The sequence below is a fragment of the Geotrypetes seraphini genome, chromosome 2, assembly GCF_902459505.1.
Source record: "Geotrypetes seraphini chromosome 2, aGeoSer1.1, whole genome shotgun sequence".
NCBI lineage: Eukaryota > Metazoa > Chordata > Amphibia > Gymnophiona > Dermophiidae > Geotrypetes > Geotrypetes seraphini.
The window spans coordinates 448,249,182-448,264,846 of record NC_047085.1 but is presented as its reverse complement, the minus strand read 5'-3'; the positions used below and the strand labels follow the sequence as shown (position 1 = coordinate 448,264,846).

The following is a 15,665-nucleotide window of genomic DNA, read 5'->3' as shown; positions in this document are numbered from 1 at the left end:
TCTTACTAAAGATGGTCTTTCTCTTTCATTGTGAATCAGATGGTTTTGCTGCTATTTGAATCATAAATTGAATGTGTGTAGAATAGTGATGAGACATCTGAAAGTTCCAAATACTTTCAGAAAGTCCAATCATCTTTTTTGCACTATTTCATGGACTTCATAAAGGGAGGGCAGCCTCCAAGTTCTCCTTAGCACACTAGATTAAAATCACTTTAGAAGTGGCTTATATAATGGCCTGGAAGGTAGTTCTAGTGAGTCTTGGTGCTTAGGTGACCTCTTGGACAGAGACCAAGGCTGTGTCTTTATAAGATTAACTGCAGAATAGTGACCTGTCATGTCTCTGTTTCTTTGTAAGACATTTCAGGATTGACATTTGAGACAAGAGTAGCTATTCCTTGTTAGGGCTGTGCTGGAGAAGGCTTTGTCTTTTTCCTGCCCTGAGGGATAGAACTCTGAGATATATACCACTGGTTTGGACTGGCTAGCAGGATGGAGCAAAAGGTGAAATTTAATCTTTCCTGGTAATTTCCTATCCTGCTAGACCTGTCCAGAAAGACAGCAGGGTTAGGAATCTGTGCTACAGTTATCCTTTGGATCTGCTCTGTTCATTTGTGTCTCTCTTTATCAAGTGGCTATTGGTTTTTTTTAATTGTTTCCCTGCAGAGGCTCTTTTCTGAATGGTTTTCTTTGTGGTCATGTATTTTTGCTTCGAAATGAGCATACCAACAAGTTCAGACTACATACTATTGATACAAGTGATGTGACTAGAAAATGCCATTTCTGCTGCCATCTGCTGGTAGGGGAACATAATCTGCTGGTTTGGATTGGTCTAGCACAGGAGTTGGCAACCTTTTTACAGCAAAGAGCAAATTTATCCAAAATGTTTGACCCAAGATTTACAAAGAACCGCAAGGTGTAGCTTCTCTCCCCTCCAATCCCTTGCAGGTCTCTGCACCTCTCATCCTTCCCTCCCTCCCCTGCACCTTCCCCCAACCCTTAGCCCAAGGTTCTCCTCTCTTCTGGCCCCCAACCCTTTAATCTCCCTCTCAACCCCACTATTTCCCACCTCCTGGGCTGATTGAAGTACCTGGTAATCCAGTGGGAGTCTTTGTGGCACGAGTGCGGCCCTCTTGCTCCTGCCTCCTCACGGCTGCCTTCTAAAATGGCTGCTGCAGCCTTTTGCAACAGCTCACGGTACTACAGGAAATGCCATGAGCAGCTGTGAGAGGTCATGGCAGCTATTGTAGAAGGCAGCCATGAGGAGGCAGGAGCACAGAGGAGCGAGAGGGCTGTGCTCCTGCCACAAAGACCCCTCTCTGGACCACCAGGTATCTTAGTAGGCCTTGGGGGGGATCATGGGGTTGGGAGGGGTCGGGGCCTGGAGAGCTGCAGCCACATGCAGGAGGAGCTGCATGTGGCTTGTGAGCCACAGGTTGCCGACCCTGGTCTAGCAGAAATTAAAGAAAAGATATTAACAAGTAAAACTAAATTTCACTACTAGTAACATTATTTGAACTGCATAATGCTATAGAATGGCTGAAATATATTTAAATGTGCATCATAAAAACATAAGCATCATCATACTGGGGCAGACCAAAAGTTCATCAAGCCCAGTATCTTGTTTCCAACAATGGCCAATCCAGATCACAAGTACCTGGCAAGATTCTAAAACAGTAAAACAGGTTTTATGTAGCTTATTCCAGAAATAAGCAGAGGATTTCCCCAAGTCCATCTTAATAATGGCTTATGGATTTTTGCTAAGCTAACTACTTTACTATATTCTCTGGCAACAGAGGTCCAGAGTTTGTTTACACATTGAGTGAATAAATATTTTTCCAGTTTGTTTCAATTTTACTACTTAGTAGCTTTGTTGGGTGCCCCCTAAAAAGAACCTTAAATAAGTGGGTTTGAAAGGGCAGAGATAAGGTTGCAGTGGTGAAGTCCTCTATTTCTGCCTAAGCAGATTCTCACTGTGCTTTAAACAAGTTTTTTAATTGCCCTATAGCAGTCCTCACTGTCTCAGAAGGTGTATTTGTGCTGGTGGCTTAAAAACAGACCTGCTGGTGTGAGTGCATTAAAGATAAATAAGTTCCCATATACAGTGGTACCTCGGTTTACGAGTGCACCAATTTACGAGTGTTTTGCAAAACGAGCAAAACATTTGCAAAATCGGTGCCTCGAAAACCGAGCATGGCTCAATTTACGAGAACCCCCCCGCAATCCGGCACCCCCCCCTGCCTCAAACCGGCACCCCCCGCCCCCCGCCACGATCCGACCCCCCCGACACGATTGGGCACCCCCCGACATAATTGGGCACCCCCTGCCGCTTCTTACCCTCATCTGGGCACTCTTGAAGATCGGTCCTCGTCTGCTGGGCGCGAGTTCACGTTCTGAACGTGAACTCGCAGGCCTTGAGCATGCTCAGATGCTCAAGGCCCAGCAGACGAGGAGTCCGATCTTCTAGAGTGCCCAGATGAGGGTAAGAAGCGGCGGGGGGGTGCCCAATTGGGTCGGGGGGGTGCCCAATCATGTCCGGGGGGTGTTCGGAACGTGTCGGGGGGGTGCCCAATCGTGTCGGGGGGGGTCGGATCGTGGCAGGGGGGGTGCCGGTTTGAGGCGGGGGGGTGCCGGATCGCAGGGGAGGGGGTGCCGGATCGCAGGGGGGGGCCTTCGAGGGGAGCAATGCCGGTTCTCGGGGTGGGGGGGAACGCATCAAAGCGAGTTTCCATTATTTCCTATGGGGAAACTCGCTTTGATAAACGAGCATTTTGGATTACGAGCATGCTCCTGGAACGGATTATACTCGTAATCCAAGGTACTACTGTATAAGCTTTAACATAAAACTGCCTGTCTTTTTCATTGAGATTATCATCTCTTCTTTGCAACATACTGAACACAAACTGGAAAATCTTCCATTAAAAGAATATCCATTATGTAAACATACTTACTGAAAAAAGCTAATGTCCATAGATGTCACAAACAAAAATATATCTCAGCTCACATTCCTCAAATATTTGTTAGTGGGCAACATAATGTGTTTGTTGAGTATGATGCCGAAGGGAGATGATAGTAATCATTATGACCTGTCTTTGCCTAATGCATCCTAAATTGCAGGGGCTTTTTAAACATTTTTTCTAAGAGAACATCAATCTTTATAGATGCCTTAAACATCGTCTTGATCAATATGTGATCTTCTGCATTATGCTTCATGAAAATGTTGTGTTAATATTAAGCAGTGATACCATTTTAAAGTTGTATTTTGAATACCGTCTCAGAAATTGTTATAATGTGTGCGTAAAGGATTGCATGTTAATTTTCATCATGTAATTTTGTTTTATATAGCTAAGCCTATCCGTCCTGGCCAGCACCCAGCAGCTTCACCAACCCATCCAAATACAATTCGTGGAGGAGGTGCTGTTTCTCAGAACAGTCAACCAATCTCAGTACGTGGAGGTGGAGTCCGGCAGGATAAAGTGTAACTATAATGTATGTTTATTTTTTTCTTTTCTTCATCTGCTTTGCATTATTTTATTTTTTTTTAGTTCAGGTGAATGCTACTGTAGAGTCTTGTTTTTTTTCTTATAAATTATTTATTTTGTCTTAGTTATATGTACTTTCTGTAATTGTGGTTCTGGTATTAACTTCAGAAGAATTTCGCAGTTACATAAGGAGTGTGTTAAATTCCCAAGTACTGTACATATTTGATTTTTTTTCTTACTATTTGGGAGATTAGCGCTAGAGAAATTGCCATCTACAGTTAAAGTACTGTAAGAGTGGCTTTTTGTGCTAAATGTCAAAATCAAAATCTGTTAACATAACAGTAGAGCACTGATTGGATTTTCTAAACGGTGCCAGTTTTTTAGGTGCTAGTAGGCACCCAAGGATATGTATGCTGCATGCACCCAGTACGTAAATATCCATTCCTCCTGTATTTTAAAACAGGTTCTGCATTGGCAGATTCTGTTCTAAATTACTCCTGAAACTTGATCTGCACTTCTCAATTCCAACTTCTACGAGCTGTGTAAAATGGGGAGGCAAATGTTTTAGTTTGGGGTTTTTTTTGTTTTATTTATCATTGATTCATATTTCAACAACATAATTATTGAACAAAACAAGAGTCTTATCACTTTAGAAATCAAAATAAATTGTAAACAATTCCAAACAAACATGAGTTCAAAAATTAATTTTAAGACTCTTTAGCAGTCCTCATTTGAGACAATTTCACATACTTAAACAAAACAATTACAAAGATTATAGTAGTGTATCATCCCCAATTATTTATATGGACCAGATCAATAGGATTCACCTGGTACCCTGCGTTAACACCCCTTTTCCTTCTAAAAAGAGTTGTAATTGGGAGGGTTCATAAAACGTAACAATGTTGATCTAAATAGATCACACATTTACAGGGATACTGTAACTGGAATTTTGCCCCCAATACTTTTACATTTTCTTTCATTTCAAGGAATCTTTTTCTTCTTGTTTACGTAGTTCTTGAAACATCTGGAAGCATTGAGATTTTTTTATTTAAAAAGAAGACTTCTTCATGCCTAATAAAAAGGCGAAGAAGTGCTTCCTTATCTTGGTGAAATACAAATGTTACAAGAAGCTTAGAACACATTATGACTTCATCTTGAGAATTTTCTAATATATTTGAAAGATCCAATGGACTTAAAGATGTCACCTGAGGCAAAGCCTCAGGATCAGAAAAGGAAGGTTTTTTTAGGAAACACTGGCAAAAAAATATATCTTATGCAGAGGTGGAAGATTTCATCCGAGTATTTAAAGACTTCTTTCAGGAATTTGTAGAATATTTATTTAGGTGGCAGTGGCAGTGTTTTGGGAAAGTTCAAAAGCCTTAGATTTTCAACTTTTCTCAATAGAACTAATTTATCCTGAACAATAGAACCACATGTAGACTGTACAGTTTGTACTGATTGTTCTAGAGAATTAATTTTTTCACCTTGATACTTTAAATCCTCTTCAAATTTATTTAACTTAAATACTTGAACTTGAACAAGAGGAGAGATTCCTTGGCATACCTTGTAAAGGGAATCTAGCGAAGTTCAGTTAGAATACAATGTAATCTCAGCGGGTCTAATGAGACCCCGATATCTGCCCTTGCAAGCGGTTCTGCAGCCGTACCCTCTTGGGGGGCCAGCACGCCCAGTAGCTCCAAGGACAGCATTTCACTCACTGCTGACGTTGGTGCTGGCACTCCCTACTGTCTCGGCTGCAAGGGAACCACTGGTCCCGTGGGACTAAATGAAATATCGCTTCCTAGAGTCAACGCTTCCTTCGCATCCAGTTCAGCAGGAACGCCCCGAGGAGAGGATGATATCTAGCCCGTAAGAACTCCCTGCCACATCAAGGTAGGTTCAGGCTGTCAGGCAGAAACAGCCACCATACCTCTCCTTATCCCAGGACAAGCAGGCAGCATATTCTTGACTGATGGGTGACGGCACCGACGGAGCCCCGGTACGGACAATTTTAGAGTGATTGCACTCTAAGAACTTGGAAAGTTCTAGTAGGCCGCACCGCGCATGCGCGAGTGCCTTCCCGCCTGACAGAGGCGCGCGGTCCCCAGTTTCTTAGTTTCCGCGGAGCTAAGAAGACGCGTTTTTCAACGGCCGTTGAAAATTTTTCTCTTCGCCTTCCCGCTCGCGTAAACCCCTTTGGTTCTATTATCTTTTTTCTTTTAATTTATTTTTGTTAAAAAAAAAAAAAAACCTTGTAATTTTTCTTCACATTGGTTTTTCCCCGGCGGGACCTTCTGCCACCATCGAGGCCTCGGCCTTCGATTTGGCCGAAGCCGTTTTTCCTTTCATGCCCCCTCAGCCAGGGTTCAAGAAGTGCCAGCGGTGTGCACGGCCTATCTCCCTTACTGACCCACACAACTGGTGCCTACAGTGCCTGGGTCCGGAGCATCAGGCTTCCACCTGCACCCGCTGTGCCACGTTAAAAAAACGTACATTGAAAAATCGCGAAATTCAACAGCGATTACTTTTCGGTACCGATATGTCCGATCCCGCGACATCGACACCGGTATCGGCTCCTGTACAATCGGCACCCACCTCATCAACACCGCGTGACACCGTGCCGGCGTCGCAACACCCAGGTAAGCCGGCTAAGAAGCTTTCCCCGCTGGAGCATCCTCCGGTCTCGATTGCAGCGAGTCCAGTCCTGCCGACTGTGAGGCGCCAGCGGAAGCGCTCCGCCCCTATTGAGGTGAGTCCCTCGACATCGGGCTCCTCATCTCCGGGGCGTAGAGCGACACTGCAGGTACCGCAAAAGAAAAAGGCGGTACCGGTGCCTTCATTAGATGATCGCATAGCGGCCATCCTCCAAGTACAGCTTAAGGAGCAGTTACAACAACTCCTTCCAGCTATCTTGACTCCGAATCTCCCGGTGCCGATCCGCACTGAGCCGCCGGTACCGGCAGTGGAACTGCCTGTATTATCTGCATCCACTGTTTCGGTACCAGTTCACTCGGCCTCATTGGTGTCGATGCCAGTCCTCGCACCGGAGCCGACAGCCCACCACCAGTCGGTACAGAGTTCGGCACCGATGCGACTGGTAACTTCTCCCGGTACCGCATCGATGAGGTCGGGTAAGTCAATTCGCAAGTCCAGACACTTGGAACCATCCACCCCTGAGTCTCGAGACCGTAGTTCCCATATTAGGGACCCTGATCTGTGGGGTGATTCCGAAGAGCCTTTTCTATCAGAAGGTGAGTGTTCTTCGGATGAGGATGATCCTGTTATTCCTGACCCATCCTCCAAACATGATTCTTTGTCTTTTTCTTCCTTTTTAAAAGACATGTGTGAATCTCTTTCCATTCCTTTGGAGGCTGAGTCTAAAAAGTCTAAAGCCTTTCTTGACGCCCTTGACTTTGACCAGCCTCCAAAGGAATTTTTGAAACTCCCTCTTCATGATATCCTGAGGGAAACTTTTTACAAAAATTTAGAGACTCCTCTTACTATCCCGGGAGCTCCCCGCAAATTGGACTCTCTGTACAAAGTCATCCCTATTCCAGGGTTCGACAAGCCCCAGCTTCCACATGAGTCTCTTCTTGTGGAATCTACACTTAAAAAGTCTTCAGGAGCTAGTGTTTATGCTTCTGTACCTTCTGGCAGAGAAGGTAAAGCCATGGACAAATTTGGTAAGCGTTTATACCAGAATGCGATGCTCGCTAATAGATCTGGCAATTATGCTTTTCATTTTTCTTTCTATTTAAAGCATCTCCTTACCACCATGGCTTCTTTTGAGCAGTACCTTCCGGAGCGAAAACGACTGACTTTTCACCAATGTTCCTCTTCACTTTTCCAGCTGAGAAAATTTATGGTAAGATCTATTTATGATACGTTTGAACTTACCTCCAGAGCAACAGCTATGTCTGTGGCCATGCGCCGCCTTGCCTGGCTGAGGGTATCCGAGCTTGATGTCAACCATCAAGACCGGTTGGCTAATGCACCGTGCTTGGGCGATGAGCTGTTTGGAGAATCTATGGACTCAACCACTCAAAAGCTCTCCGCCCATGAAACACGCTGGGATACTCTCCTCAAGACGAAGAAGAAACCTCCACCGGCACGGCCTTTCAGACAGCAATCGGCCTATCAACGCCGTTATGTGGCTCGTCCTTTACAGTCAGCTCCACAACAACCTAGGCTGCAACGTCAGCAACAACGGCAGACACCTAGACCACAGCAGCAGCAGCCTGTCAAGCCGCCTCCTCAACAAAAATCCACGCAGCCCTTTTGACTTACTTCTCCAGGGCATAGCCAGCATCCAACCATCTTCCCTTCTACCTCAACCTATAGGAGGTCGTTTTTCTTTTTTCCTAAGCCGGTGGGAAGTTATCACTTCGGACCAATGGGTCCTCAACATCATCCGCCACGGCTACTCTCTCAACTTTCAGAACCTCCCGGTCCCAAGACTACCAAAAGAGTCTGCTTTAAACTCTCCTCAGTCTTCCCTCCTTCTTCAGGAGGTTCAATTCCTCCTCCTTCTGAACGCTATAGAGGAAGTTCCTCCAGAACAAAAGGGGCAGGGATTCTACTCCCGTTACTTTCTAGTTCCCAAAAAGACAGGAGATCTCAGACCAATTCTAGATCTTCGCGATCTCAACAAATGCTTGGTCAAAGAGAAATTCAAGATGCTATCTTTAGCCACGCTTTATCCTCTTCTCAATCAAAACGAATGGCTATGCTCCCTCGATCTCAAAGAGGCATACACTCACATACCGGTCAATCCGACCTCCAGACAATACCTCCGCTTCATGATCAATCGCTGTCATTACCAATACAAGGTGCTGCCCTTCGGTCTTGCCTCCTCTCCAAGAGTGTTCACCAAATGTCTGATTGTGGTGGCTGCCTTTCTACGCTCTCACCACCTTCAAGTCTTTCCTTATCTGGACGATTGGTTAATCAAGGCCAATTCATCTCAAACAGTGCTCCTGGCCACCAACCAAACCATCCTGTTTCTACAGCTTCTGGGGTTCGAGATCAATCTACCCAAATCTCATCTCATCCCCACTCAGAGACTTCAATTCATTGGAGCGGTGCTGGACACAGTCCTCATGAGAGCATTCCTGCTGTCCAACCGTCTTCAAACTCTTCAATCTCTATGTCATCAGGTGCTTCCACAACGTTCCATCTCTGCCAAGCAAATGATGATACTCTTGGGTCACATGGCCTCCACAGTTCATGTCACACCCCTCGCACGTCTTCACCTGCGCACTCCTCAATGGACCCTAGCTACCCAGTGGTCCCAAGCGACGGATCCTTGCTCACGACACATATCTGTGACATCATCTCTTCGTCAGTCTCTACAATGGTGGTTGATATCCTCAAATCTTTCCAGAGGTCTTCTGTTTCATCTACCTCCTCATCAACTTGTCATCACCACTGACGCCTCCCCTTATGCCTGGGGAGCTCATTTGAACGAATTCCAAACTCAAGGGCTTTGGACAGCCCAGGAAATGAAACATCACATCAATTTCCTGGAACTCAGAGCGATGTTTTATGCCCTCAAGGCCTTCCAACATCTTCTCTTTCCTCAGGTCCTCCTGCTGTGTACAGACAATCAAGTTGCGATGTACTACATCAACAAGCAAGGTGGGACAGGCTCTCGCCTCTTGTGCCAGGAAGCCCAGAAGATTTGGGCTTGGGCCACAGATCACCAACTATTCCTGAAAGCTATCTACATTCAGGGAGAACAGAATTCCTTAGCGGACAAGCTCAGCAGAATTCTCCAGCCTCACGAGTGGACACTCGATCCTTTAACTCTTCAGTCCATCTTCGCTCAGTGGGGCACTCCTCAGATAGACCACTTTGCAGCTCCTCACAATCACCAGCTGCCCCTATTCTGCTCCAGACTCTACTCCCCTCACCGTCTGGCAGCGGATGCTTTTCTCCTCGATTGGTCCAATCTGTTCCTGTACGCTTTCCCTCCTTTGCCTCTCATGTTACGAACCTTGTTCAAGCTCAAGAGGGAACGAGCCACCATGATTCTGATTGCTCCACAGTGGCCCAGGCAACATTGGTTCTCCCTTCTACTTCAACTCAGTTCCAGGGAGCCTTTCCTTCTTCCTCTGTTTCCTTCTTTGCTTACGCAACATCAGGAGACCCTTTTGCATCCCAACCTTCCGTCTCTGCACCTGACAGCTTGGTTTCTCTCGGGCTGACTTCTCATGATACTCTTTTGTCTCAGCCCGTTCATTCCATTCTGGATGCCTCCAGGAAACCGGCCACTCTGCAATGTTACCATCAGAAGTGGACACGGTTTTCTTCCTGGTGTCTTCTTCATCATCATGATCCCACTTCCCTTGCAGTGGAGACCTTATTGGATTATCTTCTTTCTTTGTCTGACTCTGGCCTCAAGTCTACTTCCATCAGAGTCCACCTCAGTGCTATTGCTGCTTTTCATGAGCCAGTTCATGGAAAACTTCTCTCAGCTCATCCCTTGGTGTCCAGATTCATGCGGGGTCTTTTCAATGTGAAACCACCTCTCAAAGCCCCTCCGGTAATCTGGGATCTCAATGTGGTTCTTTCCGCCTTAATGAAGCCTCCTTTTGAACCTTTGGCTACCGCTCCTTTCAAGTTTCTCACTTGGAAGGTACTTTTCCTTATTGCTCTTACCTCTGCCAGGAGGGTCAGTGAGCTACATGCACTAGTTGCTGATCCACCTTTTACAGTCTTTCATCATGACAAGGTGGTTCTGCGTACACATCCAAAGTTTCTCCCTAAGGTTGTCTCGGAATTCCATCTCAACCAATCCATTGTTCTGCCTGTCTTCTTTCCGAAATCTCACTCTCATTCTGGAGAACAAGCTCTGCATACTTTGGACTGTAAGCGGGCTCTGGCTTACTATTTAGAACGTACTAAGCCCCACAGATCAGCTCCCCAACTCTTTCTGTCCTTTGATCCGAATAAATTGGGACGTCCTGTTTCTAAACGTACGTTGTCTAATTGGCTGGCAGCGTGCATTTCTTTCTGTTATGCTCAGAACAGACTGACACTGGAAGGTTCTGTCACGGCCCATAGAGTCCGAGCTATGGCAGCATCTGTGGCTTTCCTCCGCTCCACGCCTATTGAGGAAATCTGCAAGGCTGCTACTTGGTCCTCAGTTCATACTTTTACATCTCATTATTGTCTGGATGCTTTCTCCAGACGGGATGGACACTTCGGCCAATCTGTTTTGCAAAATTTGTTTTCCTAATGGCCAACCTTCCCACCATCCCTCTTTTTGTTAGCTTGGAGGTCACCCATCAGTCAAGAATATGCTGCCTGCTTGTCCTGGGATAAAGCACAGTTACTTACCGTAACAGGTGTTATCCAGGGCAGCAGGCAGATATTCTTGCGTCCCACCCACCTCCCCGGGTTGGCTTCTTAGCTGGCTTATCCTAACGGGGGACCACATGCCTCTGTCGGGCGGGAAGGCACTCGCGCATGCGCGGTGCGGCCTACTAGAACTTTCCAAGTTCTTAGAGTGCAATCACTCTAAAATTGTCCGTACCGGGGCTCTGTCGGTGCCATCATCCATCAGTCAAGAATATCTGCCTGCTGTCCCTGGATAACACCTGTTACGGTAAGTAACTGTGCTTTTTCAGAATCAAATTAGCTGCTCTAATGAGCAACAAACACAGGAAATATTTATTCCAGCAGGAGCAACTCTCACAGCGTCTTACCACTACGATGCCATCTTGTCTCATATTCCTTATTTTTTTGAGACTGAACATATGTCTTTATTACACAAATAAAAAATGTTGTAAATGTTGCATGGTATAATCTTATATTTGACCTGTATGGTGTAAATAGTACATAGGAAAGAATAGTATTGTGATTCAACTGAATATTTAATAGAACAGTCATTGCTAAATGAAGTAAAGGTTTATTGAATGCAATTTGTCAACACTGAACTCTTTTTTTTTTTTTTTTTTTGCAGTTGCTGAAAGCTCAATGTGGATACCATGCAGGAGAGATGCTCATTCCATAGAAGTCAGCAAGCCCCCTGGGGACTGGAGATCTCTTTTGAAATGTATAAACTATACCTGGCCTGTACAGCTCTCTTCTTCCCCTTTTCACAAATTCTGCTAATTCCCAACAAAACTAGAGTGCAATTTTAACATCTTACAAAAACAGAAAAAAGACATGTAATTTAAAGTGTAGTTCTGGCCTCAAGGTTTGTCATTTATGTCTTAAATTTAGTCTGCACTGTGCCAAGTTGAATGTATGTTATTGGTTAAAAAATATCTTAGTTGAAATTTCCTAGCTTAATTTGTGTACATTTTGTTTTCTTGGGGAACATGGAACAATGTTGACATACAAATGTTTTGTGTTTTAACCATTTTAAATAGAACACTACTCCCACGGTGTAAATCAAGGCAGTACTGTACATGGGGTCTTATTAAAGGACTACATTTTAAAGCATCAGCACTCTAGCGTTATACAGAAGATAGCTGGCTTAATGATAGCTGTCATTTGGCACTGAAATCTTCAAACCATGGAATAACCGAAGATTTCAGGTTGGAAATGGCTTTTTTCTAAATTATGCCTGGTGCCAGGTTATTTGAAGTCAAATACTGTATATTAACAAATTAGTAAAATTTTACAATAGAGCAGAGGGGTTTTCAATTGTGTATAGGAACATATTGTTTGTCCTGTTCATGATTCCACACGCAGCATAGCCTGGTGGGGTGAAAATATCCTGCTTCATTCTTACGAGTCTTTCGAGTAGGACCACTATGCCATTCAATTTTTGTCAATTTAATTGTAAAATGCACTGTGTGACTTAGTTCAGTAAGCTCTTTTTTTCTTTTTTTTACATTATCCATATTGTCTCAGTACCAAATATATTTAAGTTAAAATGTAGACTTAGATTTGAAAATGTGGTAACATTAAATGGAATAATGGTTTTAAATACACTAATGATGTCTGAAATGGAGTAGCGTTCAGTACAGTTTACATGGATGGAAATTGCAATTGCTGGTTTTCAGCTACTTACACGCACGCAAACCACAGAAATTTTGCTGGTTAAGTATAAAACTATTTATGCCTATATTCAATGGTTTGTATATCCAGAATGAAAATTTTTTTCTGCAGGCTACCTCCTAGAATTTTCTTGCAAAATGGAAAAAAAAAAAAAAATTTCTTGCCTAGCAAGTAATCTATGAAATAAGGACATCTTCATTAGATTATGATGTGCCATTCCCATATTTGGTTTTTAACATGTCCCTAGAATATTGACCTGAATAGCTATTTAACATGGAACATAAATGTTTTAAAAAAATCTTCACCATCCAGAGCCAGTTATTCCTTTCCTTTTTCACTAACTAAGGGTATTGTCCTTGGTTGTTTCAATAAATTTGGAACCTTAAATGATGGGTATCTTTTTAGAAGAAGAATTTTATAAAATGTGAAATATTTATATGAAGACTGGAGGCAGAGTCAATCACTTTAAACTGCAGTTGGATTATTTTCTATTCCCCTGTAAAGTACTTCTGTGGCTTCCCTTTTATAACACATTTTTCTGAAGATTGAATGTACACTTTTAAATAAATAATAGCCAAAAGTCCCTTATAAAATTCTCTAGCAATATCAGGCCCTTTTTAGCACTGGAAATAATGTTTTTTACTCATAGGAATAAGCAAAGATGGACACTCCAAGGATATGATTTGTGGGTTGTTGTGCAGCAAGATAGATGGAAGTAAAATATTGGAAAAGAAAGTGCTCCAGAGGTGGACGTAGATTGTGATAAAGGATTTGTGGACTTAGTTAACTTTATCAGACAATATACCTTTATCATAATTTGTTTTAATGTGATTTCTAACTGCACAGTTAAAACACAGTCAGTTTTAAATCTTCCACTTAAAATTGAAACTTCTTTTTCCCTGAGGCCTATTTGGAATGAAGCAGCATGTTTTCTCTTGGGCCGCCTCTACTCTTGATTAATTTCATTCCTATAAGTAATGTACCACAGTTACTGGTGCTGAACATTGCTCTGTAATAAACAGTTAAATAAACTGTAACTAGCATGAAGCTTAATATGTGTAGTGCTACCTTTTTTTGCACATTACTTTGTTTTTACATCAATTTTAGCAAGAGTTGCAGCTTAGACTTCCTTAAGAAACTATTGAGTGCTTTTTTATTGGGGGGCGAGGCTTGGCTATGAGAAATCATTTGAACAGGATGATAGTTTTCTAAATTTCAAACCATTGCTGAATTATGATAAATGTATTGCTCATTTTCTCCCTTTTACAAAGCCCGATAGCACAGGCCACTGCAGTAACTGCCCCTGAAGCCCATAGGGATTTAAAGGGCTTCGAGGCTTTTGCAGCGCAGCTTTGTAAAAGGGGGTGTTAATTTTCAGGGGGTGTTGGAGGTGTCTTTTATGTGTTCCTCTGGATCATATTTTAAGAAAATGGTTTCAAAGGTGTGGTGAATTAATATGTATTGTTAACTAATGCTGGCTTTTACAAAGCTGCGGTATAGGTTTCTACCGCAGGACAGCAAGGTAAGTGCTTCAGCGCTCATAGAATTCCTATGAGCATCAGAGCGTTTACCTCGCCAGTCTGTGGTAGAAACCTCTACGGTGGCTTACTGCGGCTTTGTAAAAGGAGCCCTAAATTATTTGCATAATTTAAGAATTACTGACTCATTGTATATAATTGAATTAGGCATGACATGACATAGTCCATTGAGGAAACTTGGTGGTTTAAGTGCAGTACACTGAGAAGCATTTAAATAGGATTGATTTGGAAAGACATTATATAGGTAACTTGCATGCTGTAAATTTATTTCTGTTGAAATAAAGACCAGTGTAATTGAAATTTAATGAATTTTTGAAGATCTTTTAACAATATAGTTTCAAAACTGGATTGAAAAAAATCATTCCATCCAGTTCAGCTCTCTTTAGACTACCTATTTTGGGGTAATTTCTGGTGATCCAGAGGAAGGCAGAAAGCCTTGTTGAATTTCAGACAGTTGTTTCTCGGTTAAAATATTCTCAAAGTTCGGGGGGAAATCTCTGATTCAGTACCTATGAATGAGAATCTCACCAAATAAAAATGCCAGTAACTAATGTAAATCTCCTGCACCTCAGCTTTCATGGTCTACCACTAGTAGCAGCAATAAACACATATTGAGAATGAGCTCAAACCTTGCTGTCATAGGACATGTACACTACTGGCCAAAACTTTAGGCATTATGCTTTAAAAAAAAACCATGGCATGTTCGACTAATAACAGAAACTCTAATCATTTAACAAGATCAGCATAATATTTAGCACATTTCACAAAAATAATGCTGTTCATAATCTACCCAAGCTAATCATGGTAATTTGTCCAGTTATCTGAAGACTTCATAAATCTCACCAGTAGTGCGCTTCATATCCCTTAGCCTTGATTACTGTCCACAAGTCTTTGGAGATCAGTGGGTGTTACTATGTGGAATCAGGAATTGATTATTGCTGCTGTCAACTCATGTTTATTTTAGTTGCTGTGCCACTACTCTCTTTAATATGGCCCAGAGGTTTTCAATGGGGTTGAGATCTGGGCAGTTTCCTGACCAATCTAGCAACTCAACCTTGTTCTCTGTGAACCAGGTGAGACATTTCTTGGCTGTGTGGCATTAGGCGCCATCCTGTTGAATAATGAATGGTCGACTGGCACCAAAGATGTCTCTGGCTGAAGGCAGGACCTTGGGCTGAAGGACCTTCTTTATGTATTTGTCAGCATTTATCACTTCATCAAGTACCTGCAATTGACCCACATCTCTGGACATGCAGCCCCATATTATCACACTCAGAAAATGCTTCATGGTGGTAGTAGTACAGCTAAATATGGAGATCTCATTGCTCCACAACACCTTCTTCCACTGCTCTGTGGTCCAGCTGGCTTGCTCTTTAGCCCAGTTCAAATATTTATGACACTGAACTGCATTGAGGAAGGGCTTTTTTCCTGGGAATTCTTGCTTGCAGCCTTGCTTTCACCAGTCTCTGGCGAACTGTCCAGCCTGACACCAACACCCCTGTTTCGGCCAGTGATTTATTGATTTCCGCGACAGTTAATTTCTGATTCTGTAGAGCCATTCTCACTATCCTATCAGTCTGAGGTGGTGTAACCTTTTTCCGGCCCCTTTTGGCCTTGTTTTTTATGCTTCTAGTCT

The 15,665-nt window shown here is 43.2% G+C and overlaps 1 protein-coding gene across 1 annotated transcript in view; it reads left to right on the top strand.

The window, feature by feature from the left end:
• KIF5B (kinesin family member 5B) overlaps positions 1-14,029 on the top strand; it is a 195,222-nt gene extending 181,193 nt beyond the window's left edge. The window contains exons 25-26 of the mRNA XM_033931498.1: positions 3,343-3,486; positions 11,446-14,029. Coding sequence (XP_033787389.1) covers positions 3,343-3,479 — 137 coding nt within the window. The 3' untranslated portion in view covers positions 3,480-3,486; positions 11,446-14,029. The remainder of the gene's footprint in view (positions 1-3,342; positions 3,487-11,445) is intronic.
• The last annotated feature ends 1,636 nt before the right edge of the window (positions 14,030-15,665 follow it).